Below are 25094 nucleotides of genomic sequence, written 5' to 3'. Positions count from 1 at the left end.
CAGAGCCGGTGAGCGGGGGGCGGCCGCGGTGCCGCGGGAGGAGCCGCAGCCGGAGGACGCCGCATTATTGCCGTGAGGAGCGCAGCCGCCGCCGCGGCGTTTCCTTCCCTCCACCGTAGCCGGGCTCAGGTGAAGCCGGTCGGGCGGGGCGGTGGGCGCGGGTGGCTCCGGTTTGTCCCCCCTGGCGCCGCGCTTTCCTCCCTCCCTCGCCGGGTTTGGCGCCTCTTTGTCCGGCCGGGCGAGAGGGCTCCGCTGTTCCGCCGCTCTGCCGCTCTGCCCCCGTGGGACCCGGCGTGGTGGGGTGCTCCCCGTGTCCTCACGGTGCTCAGGGGCCGTGTGTGCCCGGGGAGTTGCCGCTCTGCCGCCTGCACGCCCCGCGAACCGGCCTCCCGCAGGTGAGGTGGGTGATTGGCGCTCTTTTCCACCAGACCCAGCTCCTTCCCCTCCCAACTTCCCTCCGGTGCCCGGCCTCGGGGGGCAGCGGGCAGGGGCCGGCGGGGCCGGCGGGCAGCTGTCAGGGCTGCAGCCTGAGTCACGGGCTGACAACTCTCCTGCAGACTCCGCCATGGGCTTGGCTTCCGCCCGCCCGCCCGGCTCCACTTCCTCGTTCGGTTTGGGCCAGGAGAGAGGGAGGGAGGGAGGAGGGAGTGACAGGGCAAGATGAAGCTTGCACTGGGAGCTCTTGCAGATAGCTTGTGCTTTCAGGCATCACCTCCAACCGAGTAGTAAAAGTTCGCCGGCTTTGAGTGGTATCTTTACCAACTTATCCTGGGTAGGTGTGGAAAGTAACAAGTTTCATGGCCCCTGAGTGTGGTGCCTGCCCAGGGAGTTTAATGAGAATTGTTCCTAATTTGCCTAAACACGGGGTGAAATTAGTTTTAAAAGAATTACACGCTTCTGGTAATAAAGGGGGATTTTTCAGAAGTAAACTTAATTGGTCAGCAAACTCTGCATGCGGTGACTCCTTAACTCCACTTTCTTTTCCTCCTTACAATTCCTTTCCTTCTTTTTTCCTCTTGAAGCACTGCTTGTGATTTAGATCTTTCTTCTTCTGTAGTTTTTCTTCTGTGTCCTATGTCGTGATGTCCTGAGCCACACTCCATCAGAGTGAGCTAAGAAGCTAAGCTCTTTTATAACTGGGCAGGTCTCCCAAAACAGAGTAATCTCTCAAATAATGCATAAAAAATTATGCTTCAGATCTGTAAAGATACTGTAGGTAGTCTGCAGGCCAAGGTCCATTTATAACTTGTGTGCTGTAAGGAAATACAAGGTTGCTTACATGGAGGCTGTTGAACCAGGGATTGAAAGATTAAATTACATTCTTGACTCTCGTATACATCTCCTGTTCATAAGGCTAGGTATGGTAAAGTTTTAACTCCAAAGTAACAGCCCTCTAATCAGTTACTGCCTGTGTAAAATGCTTTTGAAATTAGTCACTAGGTCACAGTGTGACTAAGTTCACTTATTGATGGTAATCCAGCAAAAATGGCAATGGTACGGCTGTGAACCGACTCATAGATGCACTGTCTGCATCTGTAGTGCTCTCACAAGGTTTCAATGAGATAAACAAATATTTTTATTAACTAGAAAGTTGTAATGGGGGGAAAGCAATTGATAAATGTAAGTGGCACAGAAGGGTTTTGAAGCTGTTAATCACAATTTCCCAAACTGTATAAATACAAGATTTTATACTAATCTGACCTTGTGAAAATGACTACAAGGAAATCATGCAACAGTTCCATGATGCTCCATTATCAGATGGAACTGCTGAAATTGATGTGTTCCATTTCTTGATAGCTTTGTTTATTGCACTTACTCATAGTGTGTGCACTGTCTTTACAGAGGTGGACAGGCAAATTTTTCTGTAACTCTGAAGTAGAAGCAAAATTGGTAGTAGTGGGTAGAAATGGGGATCTGAACTTCTTTACTGCTCTGAAACATCAAAGTGTGTGTGACTGGCACCAGGCTGGTGAGTGATAAGGCTCTTCTTGGAATCTGGTGTCGTCTCTTGGGTGCTTGACTTGTATAGCCAAGGTCTGATTTTAGAAGACCTCTGGAGAAGTGTTTGCACTGCTGAGTAGCCTGTGTATGTTTCTGTATAAAAAGAAAGATTTAATAATCAGGTTCTGTCTGCCCCAAAAGAATGAGTGAAGAAACTGAAGTCTTGTTATTAGCCTTTGTGTAGATAGTTATGGTATTTCTACCATGGTCCTGGGTTGGTTTTTGGTTGTTTTGTTTTGCTTTTTCTTTCATGTTAATCTTGTAAGAAAAAAGTTGCTAAATGATAATTTCATCTCAAGAGATAAAGAATAAGATTTTTAAAATTATTTCCTCTTGGTAGATTTTGGTGTGTTTCAGAATGTTTTAAGAAGACAAATAGCTTGTGAGAACTACACCATAATATTTTTAATTAATCTAATGAAAAAATAATGATAATAATAAAAAACCCCAACCTTGTCTGGTAAAATCGTAGGAAAGAGATGAGAAAAATCTGAAATAATCTTTGTTGTCCAGCACATTATTTAGGTATTATGCAAAATGTTGAAGAGTGGTCAAGCTGTGTAGTTGGCGGTAGCTCTAATACTCACTCATCTTCTAGTTGAAAACTGCCTTGTAGTTGGATGCCACAGGTGTTTAAGTCTCTTTGCAACAATATTTGGCACTGCAAATGTATCTGCTACAAATGCGAGATTTGCATTTACCACTTCAACAAGCTATCTTGAAAACCTAAACCATTATTATCTTGGAAGGTCTTTAAAAATAATGTAGCAACTGTTTTAATTTAATTATTCACAGGTTAGTCGTGTGTCAGGCTATTCACATGCAGGTACGAGGGAGTGCATGTGTATCAGCTGCTACCTTTGTGAAAATATACTTCAGTTGTACTGGGAGATTTGTCTGTGTATACCCAAGTTTCAGATTTGGTTCTGTTAATTTCCAGAACAAAGGAGACAGGACACGTGTCAGAGCTATTGTGATTTCTGAGCTGATTCTGCTCAGTCTTCCGCTTCCACCACATCCCTAGGCCTGTGTCTCGCCCAGATTGATGTCGCTTATGGATTAGTGTGACTGTAATAGGGTGAGATTATAAGTGGACCCATGGGAGGTACAGGAACTCATCTAGTTAATGCAAGGTTTACTAAAAGGGGAAGTCAAAGCTAAGGTTGTGTTATCCCCCACAGTACATCTCCTTTTTTGTGTGGTAGCTTTGGGTTTATTGGGTAACGTGCTGAAACTAGCTGATGACTAGAGTACATTTTAGAGGCTCAGAGTTAGTGTGCACATCTACTAAAAGGTGTTCAAAACCTTAATCCTCAGTGTATGATTTAATGTATTTTTGTTGGTTTGACTTAATAGTGCACTCAGTGCCCTCTAACATACATTTTTTGTCTTTGATTTCTTGTATAAATATCTCGTTACTCTTTGCTTTCTTAGTTTATAATTGAGGCTGAGCTGTTTGCATGTTAAGTAGAGAAATTGTGTGCCTGACATTAAGTCTTCTGTGGGTTGGAACAAAACTATAATAGCAGAGGATTGCCTACAGCAGCATTGTTTTTGCTGGCAGTTGCTCTAACTTAATGGTGGCTTGGTGACCTTGTACCTTAAATTTCTTTTCAGTTTAACCACACCATGGTTCTAATTGAAATTTCTAGTGTAGAAAGAGATGGAAACTAGCAACCTGATTTTAATAGAGTATGCTGAGGCAAAAATACAAATGCTATTTCTGCCCTGGAAGCTAATGCAAATGGGTGTTGTCCAACTAAATGAAATGCATCAATTTACAAGTTCATCTTAATTATGGTTTATCCGCTTCGCTTTTTTCTTCAGTGGCTGTGAGAACTTGTTCAGAGTACTTGAAGTAATAATCTCAACACTAATTTTTCTTGTAGTCTTAGGCCACTGTAGTGACTTAACAGCTTCTGACCTTACTCCAGCCCAGTTGTGTTCAGCATAATGGGTTTGTCCCCCTTTTCAGTTAATGGTCCTGTGGCCTGTTACTGTTCATCACAAGATGCCTTTCTGAGCATCCTAAAGAGTCTGGAGAAACAGTAGTCTACAGTTTTCTGATGATGGGGCTGTGATTGATTTAATTGTGTGATACTTCTGGAGCTTGTACTGCTAAGTCATTTTCTTTTTAATCGTAGTGAAAAGGAAACTGGAAAATTGATCTGGCATACTTTGTCTACTGTAAAATATTTCTTGTAGAAGTATTACAAATGTATTGCTGCTGGTTTCAGAGAGGTGTAATGAACTGTAGTGCTGTATGTCGTGTCTTGACTCTGTGACCTGTTTATGAAATTTATGCCTCTAGAGTTTTGTACATAGGGTTTGAATTCTGCTTGTCTTCATGACTTGAAATCTGAATTTCTTCTAATGCATGTATGCTGACTTTACTGAGAGCAATAAATAAAACCACATGGATGAGTGACTTCAGTAAACTCAGGCTAATAATTAATATATTAAGGGAAACTGAACTTGGAAATCCATATCATATAGTCTTCTTAACTGATGAATACTTCTATTCATCAAGAGCTACCATTTTAATGAGTCTCGGCAGGAAATCCATTGTGATATATGTCTCTGCACAGTACTTGAGTTCTGATTTGCGTGAAAGCAAAGTGGGCGTTCAGACTTGTAAGAAAAAAGGTTTAGAGAAATTTTACAGCTCTATTTTGTTAGTTGTGTGCAGTCAGAGGGTTTTTTTTTCCTTCTGGGCAACTTCCTGTTTAAAATCTAAGTCTTAAAGCATGCTCTTGTAATAGTTTACTTCACTTTTTATTGTTTGTAGTGATGAGAGTAGTCACCTGTGTTTTTCTTTAAAGCTCAAGATTTGACCAGTTCATTTGAATTTAGGCTCTTTTAATCAACCTTGGATGTACAGTAGATTTGACTTTAGTTAAAGTTGGTTATGGCCAACAACCAACTTAGTTTTAGTAACAGAGTTGTTTTAAATGTTCAAGAAAAAAAAAAAAAAGAAACCTACAGCCAAATTTCAATTAAAAATTTAAAAATCTGTTTTTTTACCAAATGTGATTGACTTAACTGAACTGTATTATCAGTATGTAGGTCAGTTGTTAGTGAGGAAGCTCTTTTTGATAGGGACTATTACATGAAGGTCTGCTTGCCATTTAGTGCAAGAGATTCCAATCTTTCTGTGCCAGAATTGATAAAATCAATTATTTTGAAATGTGTGAACAACGTAATTTTCATTGATGTGCTATCAGTTTAAGAAAAATAAACCTTATCTTACGATTTGGACATATTTGAACAGGTATAGGGTATTTAGATGAAAGAACTTCACAAGCAATACTGAATGTAAATCTGAAATCAAACCAGTGAGCTGGATTAGAAAGTTCCTGGCTAAGCACTTGAAACTAGTTGGTTTATAAGGTAAATTGATTTTTGCACTTTTTTTTTTTTTTTAATGTAGGTGAATAAAAATACTCTCAGGCTTCTATTCTGGCTATATCAGTCATAGTTTAAAATGTAGGGGAAGGTATTGACATTTTGCTTTGGGTTTTTTGGGTGATTGTGAGGATGAATGGCTGTGTGTTTAACAGAAGGGGAGGATTTGAGATGAAGATAACCAGAAACAGCAATTTAATTCATAAATTCCTCGTTGCATTAACTATCTAGAAGGCAACTTTACTTCTTGCTTGTAAATGTATATGAAGTAGTCCAAGAAATGTTTCTTTTGTATTAGTGGAATTTTACTTTTTTAGCAGAATGCCACTTAAATATGTTTTATTCTTCATAGTTCTGGTTCAGACATTGCTTTTTTCCCCATTGTTCAGAGATAGAAATGTTTTTTTATCCCTTTCTGACATCAAGTAGAATGTATTCAGACTTCTCAGAATTGTTTAAATAAATGGAACTACGGATGCAGATGTACAGTAGGCTACCTAAAATAGTTAAATAAATGGATACTTGAAACTGCTGTGTTTCAAGTGGATGTGTCTGCATGAGGACACATGAGCATTAATACCAAGTAAGAGTTCTCTACAAGCACAAAAACATTTTAAACTGTGACTTAAGATTTGTGACTTAACCCAGACAATAAAAGTTAAGTGAACTGGTTTATGTTGCAGTATGAATCTTTATAGCAGACACTAAAGTCTGTGACATTTCATTACACAGTAAATTATTGTGTATTGGTTTAATGGCCCTTTCCAAGTCTAATGCAGTATATGATGGGAAAAGTAAAATGAGAGCACACACATGGGGTGAGGAAGATGTATTAGTCATAAAAGAAGGATTGCCAATTTATTAGGCAAATTAATGTAACTTCCAAAAACTATCTACGTTGTCCATGTAGCACTGACTGACGTATACATGTGCACAGTTTATCTTCTTCCACATGGTGGGAGGTAATCTTTTGTGTGGCAAATCCTAATTTTTTACCTTATGGGCAGAACTATATTAATAAATTTTAGTTCTTTAGTGCTTGAAAAACTTGATGTAAACTTAACTGATAAATATCACCATGTTGTATTATTGCTAATTCTGTTAGGAGAAAGTGCAGCTGCAGTTCAGCTTTTGCTCACGTAGATAAGAAGAGTATCAGAGAGTCATGGGATTGTTTGTGTTGGAAGGGACCTTACAGATCATTTTGTTCCAATCCTCTGCCATGAGGGACACCTTTCACTAGGCCAGGTTGCTCAGAGCCCCATTCAGCCTGGCTCTGAACACTTCCAGGGATGAGGCATCCACAGTTTCTTTGGGCAGCTTGTTCCAGTGCCTCATCACCATAGCAAAGCCATGTGTATGGTTATGGACAATGTTGTTAGCTATGGTGGAAACGCACAAAACAGTTTGGCTACTCCGTGGTCAGTGTTTCCTTATGTTATTTTTTTTCCTTTTAGGGCAGAAAGCAAAACTTTATTGGAAATTTTCAAATTATATTTGTTTCCTCATATGGGAACCATAGAATGTCATATCAGTGGCCTGCCAAAAGGAGATAATTTTCTTTTTTTTCCTCCAAAAAAGTATCTTGTATTGCCAGAATGAGAAAATTTTATATGCCATGATAGCCATGATTCTAATAGTCCAGACTGTTTCTACTTGAAGTGTCCTTGCTTTTACTCATTTAAGATTGAAAGATGAGTCCTTTCTTCACCTCTAACACAAAAACCAATGTTCCAGGAGATCCAGACAGGGGGGAGGGCATGGTTGGGTGAATTCTAAAATCAGTGATGCCTAATGTTGTTCCTTTCTAAGGACTGATATATTTGCCAGTTAGAGAAGAAAGTGCACAGGTCAGGGAGGGAGCAAGCTAACCAGAAGACAAACTTGTGGCTGAGGTGTACAGACCAGACCAGTGTTCTTGTGCTGTGCTGCACCATGAGCTTTCTGTAGAACAGTCTTATAATGGTTGGCTAAGAAGCTGTGCCAGACCTTGAATGCAATAGGGAAATGTCGCAATCTGGATTTTCAGACTATCTTGAACATAATATTTATGAGCACAAGTATTTATAAAACAAATATAAATATAATAAAAATTTTAAAAAGATAAATATTTTCAGCCTGGCCTCCTTACACATCCTGGAATGTAAAGGCTATGTAGCTTTTTCTTCTTTGTGTAGGAGTTCTCATGTCCAGAAAAAGTCATTCTTCTCCAGACCTCTACCTCAGAGATCGCTGTCATAAACAAGAGACTTCTTATTGATCTATTATGTATTGCTGGAAGGGTTGAGAATCAACCTTGGACCCTGTAGAGGTGGTAGACGTCTAGGTGCCACGTTTTTGCCTGCCATCCCCATAGCTGCTGTTAATGTGCAGAATGATTTGAAACAAGAATAAAAATAAGAGATGTAGCAGAAGGCTGTTTGTACACAGTGCTAGTTTGGCACAATAGGTTGAGCTGAAAGTGTCTAGAGAAACTTCAGCTGCAAAGTAAAAATAATACCTTTAAAAATTACTTACTAGACATATTTACACTCATTCTTGGTTCTTTTCATTATGAGCTGGAAGATGATTAGTAGTATTGATGTTGGGATCAAAGCAATTTGTCAGTTAACATTAGCAAGAGTAATTGTTCCTGTAAGATGACTTTATCTTGGCCACATACATACTAAATATTTGCATCTAAAAGGGTGAACCAGAACCATATTTTTCATCTCCATATTTAGGTGTAATTGTTTTATTCCTTTTTTCCTCTTGCAATGAATTGAAACCTGGCATTGACAGAGATAACAGAGAGTGCGAATTGATGTATGTAGAACTACCTTAAACAGTGCCTGAGAGTTCTTGGCAGATACCTTTTTAGCCTTAAATCAGAATATTAGGGAGGGGATGAAAAGTGACCCTGAGATATCAAAGGTTAAAACTTTCTAAGCTCTCGTGCAGTGTCTGTAGAGAACTGCATGCCTGATCAGAACATACACAGGCCATTATGCCTCCTGAAAACAAGTCTTCCAGCAAAACAGCTTGAACAGCAGGGATGGGCTGCAATTTTCTGAACTACAGCTGTCTCCTTAAGTGGGATTACTTTGCTGAGTGGTCACGAAGAATGTGTTCTCCCCCTGGAATGTTTTCCTTGTGGGCACACTGTCTCTGGAAGAGGAATTCTCCCCTCTGCTGAGAAGGCATGTACTGTATTCCACTAATGAGAAACAACAGTTGCAGAAAGTGTATTATGCAGGATTGTAAACTTTGAATATTTATTCAAAGTGAATGGGGTTGGGTGGCAGCCAGCCTAGCTTTGTTATGCTAAAGACTGGACTTGAAATCAACAGAAGGCTACCCTCCCCCTCCCTAAATCGGTGTTTGGTGTGTTTAAACAAGAGTGTGCACAGGCTTCATAGAGCTGATTAACTGTATTGGTGCCATCTACATGGTAGTGTGTCTCTGTGTCTCCCTGGACTCCTAAGGTGCAATTAAAACAGAGGCAAGCATACCCTCCCTAGCATTAACTTAGGGAAGCTATGCCTGCCTTTATTTGCCTATAACCCACAGTGGTTAATTACTGCATGCAGTGTGGTTGCCCAAGATCGTTCCTGTGCTTCTGTAGTCCATGGTGAAGCCTGCACTATCCTGTTTTCAATCTGGTACCTAAAGTAGCCTCTTCAGATTGGCATTAATATTTGTTAAATGTACGTGTGCCGTGCTTGTAGGACTGTTCTCACAGTCCTACTGTATTTGAACCCAGTGGAGAGAAAAGGTGACTATTAAGTGGGATGTACGTGGCTTTGTGGCCTTTGCACTTTACCATGGGAAGTCCCAGCTGCCAGAGCAAAATCCCTCTCTCAGGTGTTAGAATAGAATACATGCAAGTGCTGCTTCACACATAGCAGAGTGGTGCTTGGCAGCTGATGAAGAGGGCTGGACACAGAGAAACCAAGAAACACTTGTTCCGTGTTCAGTGTTCTGAGGATGTGTGTTGGGTACCTTTAGGCCACTCGGAAGATGCAGAATTTCCTTCAATTTCTTTCTTTGCCTTACCTGTAGTCTGTCCAGTAGGTCACTTCGATGCAATAGAAGCATCACTTATGCATTAGATAATTTGATTCCTCCTTCTTGGTTCTTAGAGCCCCACATGGAGAGGGCACTTTAGTGCTCTACCTTGAGTTTAATTTACAGTAATAAACAGGGTAGCTGGCAAGTCTGGGCAGCACTACAGTCAAACTGAATATGCAACAATAATTGCCAGCAAACTGCATTCCAGTTGTGAAATAAATCTTTCAACAATGTATTGTGTGCGTCAGACTGTGACTAGAGAGGAAAGCAGTGAACTACAGTAAGCCTAATAGCAGTCATTATGAATCCCAAATAAGCTGAAATAGAAGAAATGAATCTGCATGGCAGCATTCTGAAGGCAAAGGGTAAGTGCAGCTTGGGGGGCTGCCTGTGAGGGGGTGTTAATTGTAGGCTCAGGTACTTGTCTGGTGTTGTATTCTCTCGTGGGATCACTGAAATTCACGATTCTTGCATTCAGCCTGAAGCATCAAGCACTGGTGTGTCTCAATATACTGAACTTGAGAAATAAGCAGATATAACCTGTCCATCAGTTCAGCTTCCTGACAGCTTTTCCCTTTCCTTTCCTCTCCACCTCTTCCTTGTGATTCATTTCTCACCCTTAGTAATTTAAACTCTGTTTTTAGGCGTTGCTTACAAACTGGAGCAGTTTGGGCTAACAAACCTTACAGTTTTCTTTTCTATAAACATACTGGCACTTGGAGATGTGGAGTGTCAGCCTAACCTAAACAAATGAGATCTGAACAGTTTCTTAGTGAATACAAGGGAATTATAGGAAGATTTTTATTGGTGGGTTAGGGGTTTTATATTGTCAGTTCATGGTTACTGTAGCTAGCTTGGCCACTATAGTCTATTTTAGACTAGTTTAGTCTAGCTTTCTAGCTGCTCTTAAATCTGATTTGATGAACTGTATTCAGCTGGCTGGGGAAAGCAAAATAGTTGAGCTGCAGGAATAATGCAAGTATTAGCTGTTCAGATCATACGCCTAGCAAGGATTCCCATCATATGAATGTTACTGACCAAACTCAGTTTGAATCATTAGCAGCTTCTCAAGGTCAGATTATTTTTTAAATTTTTTGTGTATTAACAAATAATCAAATTTCTTCACTGAGGGCAACTTAGTTGTACCCAAAATAGGGCCGTAAGAGAGACCAGTACCTATAGAAAGGTGCACTCAGTTTGTTCTATGAAAGGGCCTTCTGTCTTGTATTGCACCCTCTGACAACCTGCTAAAGGTAAGACAGTTTGGAAAGTGGTGGAAAAGTTGTATTCCTGAACTGCTTTTAAAAGGTGAACTCTTAAAGAAGGGGAAATTAACTTGTAGTCTAAATATGTTTGCTGTTATTGTTCATTCTTTTTGTCACCCTTTAGGGTAGTTCCTCTTGCACTGCAAGTAGAAAGGCCACTAGGCAAACCATGTGGGAGGATTGTTTAATATGAAATCACAGAAAATTGGTAACAGTGTCTTACTGGTGGATATGAAACAGAAGAAAACTTCCACTAATTATCCACTTAAGACCCTTTACGTACAGGCTCAGTCTTACAGCAAAGTTCTGAAGTGGTGATCTGAGTTGCCAAGGAGTCTGTGCACGTGTATGGCTATTTTGCATCCTCTGTAGCGCAGTATTTCACGAACTTCTCGTAATTCGTTAAAGTAGGGAAATAAAACAGTGTTTGAATAAAACTGTCTATTCCAGTGTAGTAATGCAGCTTTGCTAGGAATGAGGCTGAAGCCAAGAAAGAACAGTGTGAGGATTCCTACTTTAATGATGGTTTAGGTAACTCAAACTGGACATATTTCCTTGCCCAGCCAGTGCTTTAATACTTGTGTGAAACTTTAACTCTTGCCATTAATGTTCTTTTGAATTCTATTTCTACTTCAGCTATTACCTCCATAGTTCAGTAAAGCCCAAGCTTACCTTACTGAACAGTGGTTCACTCCCAGGAGCAGTTCTGTGGCTGCTGACAGAGTAAATGTTTGAGGGGAATGGGGAATGTAATACAAATAAGTATTGAAAATTAAATTGCAAATAGGTAATGTTCTGTGCTTTTAGCAGTTGCAAAACACTTGTAATTGAAAGAAAGAGACCTTAAAGCAGAGGTAGTTTTTAGACCTTTCCAAACCAGATAAAGTTTGTTCCCAGGTTTATGGGAAGCACTTGATGCTTTAAGTAGAGAGTGTGTGAAGTGTCTCATAATTCCAACCTTAAGGCTATGAAATTGCAGGAAACTAAGGCAAACTTCTGTCCATATGTCCACTGTATTCCAGTGAGGGTTTGGAGTAATTCTGCCTAATTCAAAGGTAGTGTATGTCATCTTAAGTCAAATCCAGTGCTTGACTTGTTCCTCTCAAAAGAATCTGTCTGCTGGGAAATATATATGTCAACAGGGCAGTTGGTACTATTTTTTTTAAGGTTGCTCTACATACTGATGTCTTGGTCCCATCCTATTCATGATTGTAGAGATTGTGTTGTCTCTGTGTCTGTATGGCGTCTTTGTGGCAATTACATAGTTAGTTAAATGGCAAAGAATGTCTTTTGGACCCTCAAATAATGGAAAATGAGCAAAGTTTGACCAGCCTCTTCCCCAGACTGCTATGAACCACAATAAGGGAACATACTGGGTTAACGGGGAAGTGACTGTAGTATGTCATTTTTGGAAACAATACTAGGAAGGAGGCATTTAAACTCAAAACAAGGATGGTCTGTCTTCCTTCTGTATTCTTTGGTCGTCTTGCCTATAGACTGGCATCAAAAAGAATATTGTTAACGGTATTTTCATCTGGCAGTTGCACAATAGCTATGTAAAGATAAATGTCCTTGTCCTACATAATTCTCTACACCCCAAATGCAAACTACCAGGCAAACAAATTGCTTCCTAATTGTTCCTAAAACAGCAATGATTTGCATTCATTGTGAGTTGCTCTAAGGCCGTAAGAGCTTACTGGGCTTGCTTCCTTCCTTGACCACTTTAAGGGATTTTTAGAAATGCCCAGTGAAATGCAGCATAAGCTAGGAAAATAAGTTTAGGAGACCATGAAATGGAACTTGCTGAATCTGATTCCTCTGGTACTGTTCTTGTGGAGAAGACAAATTAATGGTTGGTTTGTGGTATTGCTAGTTTAGACGCCCTGTGGGTTTGAAGTCAGCCTCAAGAATAGCTTTAATGCCATGTTATCTTAGTTTGAGCCTCTAGTCATCTACTACGTGAGGATTCTGTTCTGGAGCACAGGAGAGCTAGTTTAAGATGATGATAAGAAGGCTGCTGCTGCCATTCAATGGGAGAATTTTCAAGTCTGTTTCAAGTTTGAGGTGCAGACCCTTTTTGAATCTCCTCACTACTATTCGCTAGTACTTAAAATATTAAAAGTTACATTAAATATATGTATTTATATCTACAGTATATTATACTATATTAATATATATTTAATATATTAAAAATATCTTAAACTTTAGTGTTTGGTGAGATTTTAGAATAGCTTTAGGCTGTTTCTCCTCTTACTGTGAAAGTTGTTTTCAGCCCTGAAAATAAAAAGGTATAGATGCTCTAGAACGATCTCTTACTGGCTGCAGAATGCACTCTTGTAGTATGGGAGATAATTTGGGGTTCTCTTCCTGCAAAGAATTTGATTAACTTCTCTGTAACTATCTTCTTTCCTTAGTTCTCCCCAGATCTAGGACTGACTGGGGATTGATACCCTTTGAAAGATTTCTTGTGGTCTTAGCCAGAAATAGTCTTTAACCTAGAATGTATCTTAAGGTGTACTGAATGCATGCACGTACCCTAGCAGCGAGGATGTGAGGACTATATTTCAGTGTAATGTAGGACACTTCAGATGGCTGGTTACTTCGGATTCCTCAGGAAATGATGAAACTGAATCTAGCTGAAGCCTAGTGCCTCTGTGTCCTGCCTGATTATAGCCAAAAAAGGCAACTGGTTACATTCTGGGAGTTGCATAGGCAGGAAGCTGTGTAATGGAGGGTAGAGCACAGCTGTTGCCTTGCCAAACCTGATACAACTCTGAACAATTGAATTTTTTTTTTCCTTTTCCCCCTCTTTCCTTCCATTCCCTTTTTTTAACCCTTTGATTACAACCTGCAGATGATACTCTGCAGTGTCATGAAATGCTAATGTGTTCTGTTGAATTCTTGGTCTTATTTGCTATATACTCTGTCAGGCTTGCTGTTATAGGATGGTCTTGGAGCTCTCCCGACAGCTCAAGTTTTTTATGGCAGCCTCCACATTGCTGCATCTTATCTCTACAACAAATCTTGTTGATACATATCCATTAAAATCTAGTTTTCAGGAATAACATGAAAAGCCAGGGAGGAGTTTCTCTGAGAATCGCCATTGTGGTTGACGTGGAAGTGTCGGTGACACTGTGGGGAAGGAAAGATGGGGCCAAGTGTGGAATAGCTGCTTGGCATATCCTGTAAGGCTTAAGACAAAGATTTTAAACTCAAACTAAAGGAAGTGATTATTTATAGAGTGATTTTCTCTTTGTTTGCTAAAGAATTTTTGACTGTGAATATATAACTATCCATACAGTCTCTGGCACAAAGTTACATACCACTTACAGTGATACATTTGTTGAATTTCCCTACACGCTTACAAATTACTCGTGTTGGCATTTGTGCCCATCATTATTATGGCTGATGTTTTTCTGGCTTCATTCACTGTTTGCTAATGCTGGGACTCTACATCTATTGTTGTTCTCATGCATGTTTTGGGAATTGAGCTGCTTCTGTCCCGCTTTCAATACTTTTTTGTCTGGAGTGTGTGTAGTCAAACTTCACTTACTTGATTTGCCTGCTGGCTTGTAAATATGAATTCTGTAGAAAAGTTATCCATATAGCTCCTGATAGCCTTCTAGGACATGAATACTCATATTTTCATTTCCTGTTCTTTAGGTGGTCAAGAGCTCTAGTTTCTATTCAAGCTATGAAAAACATATATTGAGGACACTGGTATCTTTGTGAGGAAGAATTCAAGAAGTAATGTTTATGGGATCTTGTAAAGAGGCTGCTGTTACATGGCTAATGAGCCTTGACGCACGCAGTCCTTTTCTGATTGAAAGGACTTTTGAATGGCACTAATAAAATTGCTGCCTTATAAACTGGAAAATCCCTGGCGGTAGTGTTCTGGTTTTGATGAAACACTAAATCTAGGGTGCCATTTTTCAAGTATACAGCCTAAGTCTCCCTTTCATAGGGATGAAACTCTCTCCTCTATCTGACCACAGCTTCATAGAAGGATGTTTGTAGAAGATATTTAGCTGTAAAATTTCCTGATTTATTCTTATCTTGGAGATATTTTGCTACAGAACATTATCTAGAAAAAAAAATTGCATATATAAACTGGCAGGCTGGGTATTACTACTAAGCTGGTGATGGAAAGTATCTAATATCAGTCTTAACTGGTGGCAAATTACTTACTGGCTGCAAATTACTGCTATCTTTTAGAAGCAAAGTGCACCCCATATTCTAGGCTGGTAGCTGACGTTTTTGAGAAGTTGTGTTTTTTGATTTATAGCTTATCAGAATAAGGAGATACAAAGTAAAAGTGCTGATTACACATTTAGGATTTGATTTCAGAGCCAATATCTCTACCAAGCAGAGCAGTGAAGGGTTAATTTTGACCTGCATGTTATTGACATAGTGTCTGATGCTATGAAGATTGGCACAAATTGTTTGGTGCTTGCCACTTTAATATGCTTCCTCTTTTCTGCCAAATAATGGCTTCCAAATGCTTAACGGTCAGTGTTTTGTTGTAGGTTTTGGGGTTTTTTTTAAAACTGCTTGCTAGTTTGATTTTTTTTTTCATACTCTTGGCAAGCAAAACCTTGGCCTTATTGGAAGTTTGACAATTTGAGCAGTGCTTACTAACATGAAATTAAAGGAGGGAGAGGCATGCTCTGATGACCAGGGATTCAGAGTACTTAGCATGTGCCTGTCTGCCTCTAGGAATTTGCAAGTCAATTTGAGGCTTCAAAAATAACCTTTTTCTTTGTTTCCCCCTCTCTTTACAGGTCCCCAGTTATAAACCACAATGTCGCAAAGAGATGCGGATAAGTACCTTTATGTGGACAAAAACATCATTAATAACCCCCTGACTCAGGCTGACTGGGCAGCTAAGAAGCTGGTATGGGTTCCCTCAGAGAAGAATGGGTTTGAGGCAGCTAGCCTGAAGGAAGAAGTAGGAGATGAAGCCATCGTGGAACTGGCAGAGAATGGGAAGAAAGTGAAAGTAAATAAGGATGACATCCAGAAGATGAACCCCCCCAAATTCTCTAAAGTAGAAGATATGGCAGAGCTGACATGCCTGAATGAGGCTTCTGTGCTTCACAACTTGAAGGAGAGATACTACTCAGGACTGATCTATGTAAGTAATCTTGTCTGTTGGGGCAGGAGTTCCTGATTATATACTGTAATTGCTTTGCTCCTAAGTGTGTGTGTTAGCCTTTCATTGCCCCTATACACAACTCATCAAGTGACTTACCTTCTTCCCTCTACTTAAAATTTTTCACTAAACTATGCCAATCCCCCTCTAGTTAATGTTGAAGCTTTCAAGGAATGCTATGGTAAATCTGGCTTTAATGTTTTAGTGTCTTTGTTTGCAGGATGTTTTGAATGCCTTTTAACTTTCTCTTAGCAAGACACAGGAGCAGTTGGATAGTGGTAAACAGGGAGTCTGATCTGAACAAAATACTAATAATAATGATAACAACAACAACAACACAGTCCTAATCCACCTTGCATCTGAAATGTGTTTTCCGTGTCTGGAGCTTCAGTGGGAAAGAACACCAGTGCCAAGCTTTTTGTGTGGCTCTCAGAGCATCTTACTGGAGAAGGACTATGTGTGCCTGCATGTACTTACAAATAGGAAATGTTCCTTTTCTTTCCATCCCCAAATGGAAAAGATCAGAGGTTTCTGCTTTTTACTGCTGTGTAAATAACAGATACCATTTATGGGACCAAAGGTCATACCCAAAGAAGCAGGCAGCAGCCACTTCACTGAACACCAAAGGCAATAAATAAGGAAAGGTGGGGAAGGAGACTTTGGAACCTTGACCTGGTTCTTCAGTTCCCTTCTGATTTCCTCTTCTTGTTGCCTATGTTTAGCAAGCAGATGTTGGTCATGCTATCTTCTGCTGTATTAATACTCTGCAGTTATAGAATGAGTTATTAAACACACTGGTAATGTAAAATCTGTGTGCAGTGACTGGTTAAAACAGGACGAGGGAGAAACTCATGACTTACTAGTGCTGTGTCTGTTCTTCTGCAGTGACATGAAGGCATACAGATGACTCCTGGAGAAATTATCAGAAAATATATGAAGGATACAAGGCTGATATAAACTTAGTCTGACTTCCACAGTCTGATGTCAGAATTCGAGAGCTAGTGTGATTGGAGGCTGATGTAGTTTATTATTCTTGTAGTTAACTTCTGCCTTCTACTATTGGTCAAAATCTATTCTTAGATGGAAAAATATTGGTATTCAGATGAAATAGGATATGGAAGATCCATGAGTAACATTTTTAGAATAGGAAACACTGCTAGCTTATATAATAATTGTTGAAAATAATTCAGCAGTGTCTCAAAGTCTGTTGCGTGCTGTGCAATGGGCTGTTTCACATATCTTGCAAGATACCATCTGAAATTTCAGATGTAGTCTGTGACTATTTGAGTTCTTTTAATTGGCTTGTAAGAAGATTGTAAGATTTTTTTGGTAAAAAATCTCCACACCCTTCACCCAAGCAAACCTTGCATAGTATTCCTCTATTACAGAATCTTAGTCTTGCCAAAACTGTGTTCCTGTGCACTTGTGAAATGGACTGATCTCACCTGTCAGCAGTTCTCAGCAAGTCAGGAGATTAATGGGAAGGCTTAAAATACTTTCATTGCAGTGGCTGTTAGTTGATCATTAATCCGCTTGAAGAAAGGGAGTACACGCAATGCATCTCCAGCATAAATGTCTCTGGAAAGATCACAAGCATAGTTTAGTTCTGTTCTTCTACTTCCTTTCTTATTTGGCAGCAGGGCTGTGTGTTTTTTATAAGTTATTGTCTTTTTTCCATTTTATTTTTTTATCTTTATTTTTCTGTCTTTCCATCCTGTAATATGAAGGGGAGAAAATCTTATTGCTGGTGCAGGCAGATTTTGAGTGAGGAGTGCCAAACAGTTCAAGAACTAAGAGCTTGACTCCAAACACCAGTTTGCTGTTTCCAAACATCAGTTTGTTCTGCACTGAGGTGACTTGCTAATAGACTGGTTTTCATATTAACCCTTTATATTTGGAATCCTTTATCAAAAGATAATTTTCAGCTTTTGTGAATAATTTTTGCTTACATGAATTGCTTTGTTTGTATTTAGTGTGAAACTCAAAGCTCAATTGTACGTGTTCCAGTTATTTTATTGAAGTTAACTGTTACTGGGAAATAAATTTTCTGATGCTGTCATCTTTGTGCCATACTGCAGATGGTCCTTTCAACTCCTCAGAGCTAGTTTAGCAGTTAGAAAAATAAAACTCGTTCCAGTTTGGCATGTGTGTCACTTGAAATAGTTAGTGAAAGATAATGCCAGAATTCTATTTTGAGATAGTAATGTCTGAGACAAAGTACTGATTTCCAAGCCAGCTATGCTTATAATAGATGAGCCTTTCAATTGGAACCTTGGGTTCAATTCAGGGATTTATGCATATAAGTCTTTATTTGTACTTTAATAAGATGAAGGTAACTCTTGTCTTCTTGTGGTAGGGCTGGCTTCTGCTTATTAATGCAATTCAACTTGCTTCCTTTATGAAACTGGCAGTGGGCTCGACCAGCAGTCATGACTTGGTGGTCGTACTCGGTTGGTTATCCCAGCCATGATTAATTACCCCTCTTTATTTATTAGACAGAATTATCCCTTCACACAGCTGAGGTCATCCTACTGCATGGAAACTTCCCTTAGGTATTTCTCCTGGCAAGCAGAATACTGGAAGGAGATGGTAGCTTCTTCTTGCATACTTGCTCCATGGCTTCATCACTCTAAGTGAAATTAATGTGTTCCCTTTTCGAAACTGCTGCTCTCATCCATAGGGTGGCTTTAGTTATGCAGTCTACTTACTTGATAAGCAACCATTCTAATTTGTCAGCAGTCACAGCTATGAAGAGTTACACGTACACAGCTAAGAAAACTCTACATTCCTTGTGGACTTGTGTGCACTGCGAGCATGCTGCTCTTGCTTTGACTCATTTCTGTCTCTTTGTCCTATTCTGTCTTCCACCAGTGTGGTCAAAGGTCAGGAAAGCATCATCCAAACTTTCAGCTTTTATTCTGTGCTGTGCAAGTGTTGTCAGACTTGATGAAGAACTAAAGCTGAGGCGAAAGGAATTGACATTGCTGGCTTGGTTGCTGTAAACTCCTTAAACTGTTCCCTTCAAGCACTACCTGAAACCTAACCTGACTAGAATGTCTCATGGAAGCTTAGCTGCCTGGAACTTTAGAAGTACTGTGCCAAAAGGTTTTTAGCCAACTTTAATAGTTTTCCACTTTGGAAAGACATTTAGTATTTTCTGTAAGTCATTCAAATATTCCTCAAATGTTTTAAAAAAAAAAAATAGGAAAAAAAGTAGGTCTGGAAGCATATCTTGATTGTTTATATTGGGATGTGGAAAAGAAACCTTAAATATCTATGAAAAACTTGCTTCCTGGAGGACGTCTGTCTGAATCTATATCTGAATCTGCTGCATATAAGAGTGGACTTGTTACTTAGTGTTAAGCTAGCATGTCGAAAGTTTGAATATAAGAGCACAAACTGTGTAGTAGATGCTATTTTCACCCTTCTGATCACTGCAGTCTAATCCTTACCTTTATCTAGCTAAGGAGCTAAATCTGATTAAGTACTCTCTGTGCTCCTTGTGGAGAACTCTCTACCACTCCAAAGCACTCTTTCTTCATTGAGCAAACAATAGAAGAGATCTTGGCAATAGAAATAAAAAGTGCCAAATGTACTGTCTTCTGGTAGCACTGGAAGTTGCTGTAGAAAGCTGCTCCTCTCCAGATGTTTCAAACAGCTGCTTCTAAAGTTGACAGGGAACTAGGATAGCTCTAAACCCCAGGAGCTGGGCTTGGAATGCTATTCTTAGAATATCTAGGAAATATCTAAGAAGCCTCTGCTCTTATTCCCTTTGCAAGTAAAAATGTTGGGTCTTTTTTTTTTTTTTTGGTACTCGGATCTCAAAGTTTGGGTTTGTTTTTTTTTAAAGAAACTTAATATTTTCACTGGAAGTGTTGTTTTGACAGTTGTATTCCATTAGAACTGTGCAATTTAAGCCAGTGGAAACTAATTGAAAAATTGAAGTTTGCTATCGTAGATAATGAATTAACCATTTGATATGAATTTGAAGTAAGCTTTGGTGTATATCGCTGACTCCTTTAGCATGGACTACTTTAGAATTGTTTTCTATTTTGACTGGTTCAAAACAATACTGAGCATTCTAAACATACCTACTGAACATACTATACATTGCTGACCTTACAATTTGAATCTAGTTCTAGTCATACTACATTATAAATTATGAAAGTGTTCAGGCTCAGGAGGCCATGTAATCCAGCTTCCCATTCAGAACAGGAGAGCACTGCCTTAGGCATAGTCCAGCGGTCTTGAAAACCTCTCAGGAGTACATTGGTCTTATTTTTATTTTTGTACCTATTTTGGCTTGAGGTTTTATTTTGTTTAGTGATCATTTACTAGAGAAGTCCATATCAAGCATCAGGCAGAACATAAAATGTATGCATTTTGGAGCTAAGCACCTACATTAGATAATGAAATGGCACTTGACTTCAAATATGGGAAGTTTGAAAGGAAGAAAAGCCAGTCCTAGTGGACTGTTAATCAGCTGGGGAGCCAGTGATATCAGCTTGACTGATGGGCCAGCTGATGCTCAGTGCACACTTGGAAAAGTTGAGTACTGCTCAAGGTTATAGGACTTTAGCTGTTCCTCAGATTTTAATATTGCTTAGTGGGAAGCATGCCATATGGCATCACTGGAAGAAGTACTTTAAAAAGCACTGTTTGATTTGTTTGTTTTTCCAAGTAAATTACTGTTAAAATATGCAAATATGCAACATTTTTAATTTCTGTCTCTATTTGCTGGCGTGTTTTCTTTCTAGACCTACTCAGGCCTGTTCTGCGTGGTAATCAATCCTTACAAGAACCTGCCCATATACTCAGAAGAAATAGTGGAGATGTACAAAGGCAAAAAGAGACATGAAATGCCCCCTCATATCTATGCCATCACAGACACAGCCTACAGGAGCATGATGCAAGGTGGGTGCTGACTGAGATAATGACTCTTGTTGAAATCACAAATCAAGGTTGCAGTCAAAACACTGCAGGAGAACAACAACTCACTGCTATCAAAAGGCATTATTGTCCCTGCTTACAGACACTACTTGGTACCAGCTTTTGTGTTCAGGTGAATAGCTTTCTCCTGTTCTAGTGGATTGAAGAACCTTATAAAAAGTCTGGTGAGAGCTAAATTTGACATAAAGAACAGACTGGTGTGAATGTATGGGGTTCAGAGAAGCAGGCAATGAGAACTGAGGTAGAAAATTTTCCATCTCAGTGATGAGCTTATGAACTGAGATAGCTGTAGGTGGATAGGTATGTGTATTGTTTGATAGAGGCTTGTAACAAAAGCCAACTTAAAATCCAGTTGCACAGTCTGGTTGGGGGGAACAAGCTTAGTATAACCTGTATTTCAAAGTGTGGTGGTCAGTGGTAGCTTTACTGTCAAGACTTGTTTTGCTTATATTCTTACTTTGTTAATAAAACTCATTGCCAGGAAATATTAAGTATATCTGTTGCCTTTTCATGGAATAAAAGAAGTGGATAGACCTATTTCACTTCACATTATACAACTGTGAATCAAGAGTACTATGGATATTATCTGCTACCTGTTTATCGCATAAGACCTTCTAAATATGGTACTCTGAATGCCCTGTGCATATTCCTGGTTCTGAGAGGTCTTTCACAGAGTCAGTGGTGGCGAGTGTGATGCTTGGAGAGGTTCAGGTGTGGAGGTATTTTGTGCTTTACTTCCTGTTTGTACCTGGGTTTTCTGAGGAGACACATTTTGTAAGGTTTAAAGGGTGTAAAGGACAGTTTGATTTGGCATGCCTTTATGAATGTTACTGCTCCATTATTTTTTGATGCTTAGAAATGATTAAGGTCTTTGTTCCTCCTAGATCTTGTCACTAGCCTCACATTTTTGAACAAAGTCCAGATATAATAAAATCATGCTTTAAAATTCTCATTAGTCTCAGTTTGAGTTCTGCTTTTCACCTGCCCTTGCTACCACTTGCACCTCCAAGCATAGGAGGACTATAATAATACAGATTCCCGGAGTGGAAAGAAAGAAAATCTCTATCCACTCACCTGTCCTAGTGGCTTCCAACAAACTTGGTGTGGAGAAAGCTGATAAAGTTTGCTAAATCTTGGTGCCATGCAGAGTACAGGGGTGAGCTAATGTCATGGATCAGCTAATCTGTATTTATAAAAGCCTAGGATGGAGAGGGGTCAGCACACAGACATGCTGAAGTGGACTGGTGGCAGTCATTGGTGGCAATTTGTTGAAGATGTGGCAGGTCTCAAAGAACTACAGACATACTGCTGGTGTGTTACTCTGAAATGAATGCTATATCCAGAAGATAAAAACCCGTGAACCTGGACCTCTAAAGGATCTCATTTCCCCTAGAGAAAGACTGGATCTGCCGTGATGGTCAAGAACAATTGCTCCACCTGTATTATACATGGCAGAATGTTGTCCATATACCTCATTACACTTTTCCTTCTTTTATTACTTCCTTCTCTCCATTTCCTCTTCCTTGTTAGCTCAAGCACTAATTTGTATTTTTGTTAAACAAGCTATTGACTTAACTGTACCAAAGTTCCTGTTCCCTAGAAAGAAATCTTTTCTACATAGAATCAGAAACAGTTTCTTTGTCAGTGTTGTGAGGAGATTGAAAAAGTCTATTGCCCTTATACTTGAAAGTGCACGTGCCTGCATCTTGTCCTTCATCCATGCCAAGTGTATCAGTATGTGACAGAAGATACCCAAACAGTTCAAATCTGCATCAGGGGAGAGGTGACCTTGGTCTGATGGTGGTTCAGGGGTAATGATTAATCTATGTGGGTATTTTCTTTCGTGTTGAAAAGAGGAGGTCTGTCAGACCACCGCTTGGATGATGTCTAAAACTTGGAACTCCCAGACTTGACTTGCTTTGTTGTACAAAGCTGGAGAAGCCCGGCCACTGTTTTCCAAGCATGGGAAAGTTGCTATGAGGTCTGCTGGAGTGTTTACCTTTCCCAGAACAATTCTAGCTATGCTGTATTCTCAGCAGTATTGACAGTGTAGAGGTTTACCCCAGCTCTTTGCCTAGTTTAAGATACCTTTTTGCTGACTTTTTCGAATGCTTGTTGATGTGACATCATTCCCAATTAGCTTTTGAACTAGCCTGCCTTGATCTATTTAACTGGGTTTGGAGAGTTTTCTGTGTGGCTTCACAGGTACCTTTGTGTGCTGCAAGACCCTCTAGAGATTGTTTAAGGGTTTTTTATTGCCTTATTTCCTTGTTTCAAAGGGTAGCAGTAGCATTCCAGTGTCTGCTACTGGGAGTGAGGGTGAGTAGTAGGTTGTTGCAGTGTCTCTAGTCCTGGCTAGCCTCGAGGGGAACGGAAAGCAACATTCCTATTCCACTTTCTCGGTTTTGCTCAGTGGTGGGGGAGGTTTGGTGCAGCAGCCAGTGGTAATGGCAGGAATCTGTACAGAGAATAGAAGATGAAAGGGTCGGGTGCTCCACATGAGCCAGAGGCATTTAGGATTAGGCTGCCTTCCCTAGGTTACTTTCAGAGCCCTGAAGACTGGGAATCCTTCATGGCCTGGAGAAGGATAGCAAGCTGACTTGACTCTGATTTCTGTCAGCACGGGGTATAGTTATCTCTTAAGCTGACAGTGTGGAAAAGCTTTGCGTGTTAATTGATTTGGGCTCAGATTTTTTTTTATTTTTTTTGTTGGTTTTCAGTCAACTTATGGTATTTGAATAAGCAAGGCTTTCAAAGGGATAGTTCATCAGGAAGGGAGAGGAAGATGAGAGTTTTGTTCCAACCTCTGCTTATCCACAAATTATTTAACCCCTTTCAGGCATCTGTGCTGATGCACTGTGGGTGAGCTTTGGTCTTCTTTTTGTATCTTCTGGTTACTTCATTGACAGAAATGCCAGGGCACTTAGATATTCCAAGAGATTATTTTGGTTTTTGTTAATTTTCACTGGAAGTACTTTGTTGAAGAAATAAAATGGTGAAGGATATGTTCAGAGTGGGCAGTTTGTTGTTACTGGGTTTTTTCCCCGCTCCTTTCTCAGACCCAAGACTGTGACTCTCAGAAATAAGATGAAAATATTATTTTGCTATGTATTACCTGGAGAGACTTCCTGTGCTTCAAGAAAAGAACTCTCAAAAAAGTGTAAAATTTTGCTTTCAGAGAAAACAACCATTTGTCTTAATGTTTTTGGTCCCTGGGTAACCTGGATGCCAGAAGACTGAGATCTGCTTTCAGAAAAATTATTCTTCTGGTGCTGAAGATTGAAACACAGTGCCTGCAAGTGGAGTGGTGTCTTGAGCAAACAAATCATTATTCTAATGCAGCAGATGTATACTGAGGAGGTACATTCTTTACCCCAATTCACAGTCTCCAGGGCCTCAATTTAGAAAAACATTTTTTAAAGCTGTTAAACAGCACCTGTTTGTCTATTTGGAACACACATGGAGAACTTCTGTGTCAGATAGTGATAGAAGATAGAAATTTCATTGGTATCTGGAGGATGGTATCTGTTTTAATATCCTGAAGAGTATCTAAAACTTCTGTAATAGGTTAGGTCAGTATGACTATTCTGGTCTACAAAGCTTGGACCTCTTCAACTAAGATGGGTAGGAGAGGGAATAGACAGCACTTAGCTAATGAATGTATTCCATCTCTTTTCTTATCCAGTTTTCTCCACATCACCTGAGGGCTCCTAATGTTTCACCTAACAAAACTGAAAATCATTGAGCAATGGTTAAACCCTCCTTGACCTTGATGGATTAGTCTGCAATGAGCCTGTGCAGCCAGAACTGTGCTGGTGTTCACTTGGAAGTTAGGTAGTCCCTGGGTTTGGTGTTTAAAAAAAAAATTCTGAAGCACAGTGACTTCATGATTTTTAGTGACCTTGTTACAGTAAGGGAGGAAGCACAGTGTTACATGTTGTAAGACAAATCCCTTGCTTTGTAGATCCTCACATGCACCTTGGGACCACTTGTGATTTTCACAAAAGACAGTCATCTAGATCTGTAGAATATAGACCTTCAGATGTTTTGTTTGTAATTAAATGTTTGCATGTTTCTCTCAGTTTACAAACTAGCAGAACACTTCTGTTTTAACTTGCTGCCAAATCATTTCTCAGCTTGCTTCTTAACGTGGGGCTGCTGTGCTGCACTGTATAATGCACTACTACCCCAAAGAGCATCTTTCTTTTCCATATAATATTCTGTCAGTGCATCTCAATTGAGACCTGCTCTGATTAGGTGAAGGCACACAT

At 39.7% G+C, this 25094-nt stretch overlaps 1 protein-coding gene across 3 annotated transcripts in view; it reads left to right on the top strand.

Moving 5' to 3' along the window:
- Window positions 1–25094, top strand: part of MYH9 (myosin heavy chain 9) — a 69794-nt gene continuing 44700 nt past the window's right edge. Inside the window, exons 1-3 of one of the 3 annotated variants that reach the window (XM_005527559.3) lie at window positions 1–129; window positions 15503–15855; window positions 20631–20787. In XM_005527559.3, coding sequence (XP_005527616.1) covers window positions 15523–15855; window positions 20631–20787 — 490 coding nt within the window. In that variant the 5' untranslated portion in view covers window positions 1–129; window positions 15503–15522. Of the gene's footprint in view, window positions 130–165; window positions 401–15502; window positions 15856–20630; window positions 20788–25094 lie in introns of those variants that run through there. The other 2 variants (XM_088055586.1, XM_014256628.2) reach the window with 2 other exon arrangements.

The sequence above is a fragment of the Pseudopodoces humilis genome, chromosome 5 (genome assembly GCF_049639895.1).
Source record: "Pseudopodoces humilis isolate 2021_Gansu_Grassland_sample_001 chromosome 5, ASM4963989v1, whole genome shotgun sequence".
Taxonomy (NCBI): Eukaryota; Metazoa; Chordata; class Aves; order Passeriformes; family Paridae; genus Pseudopodoces; species Pseudopodoces humilis.
Note: the sequence above shows the minus strand (reverse complement) of the source record. Positions and strands in the feature narration are given on the sequence as shown.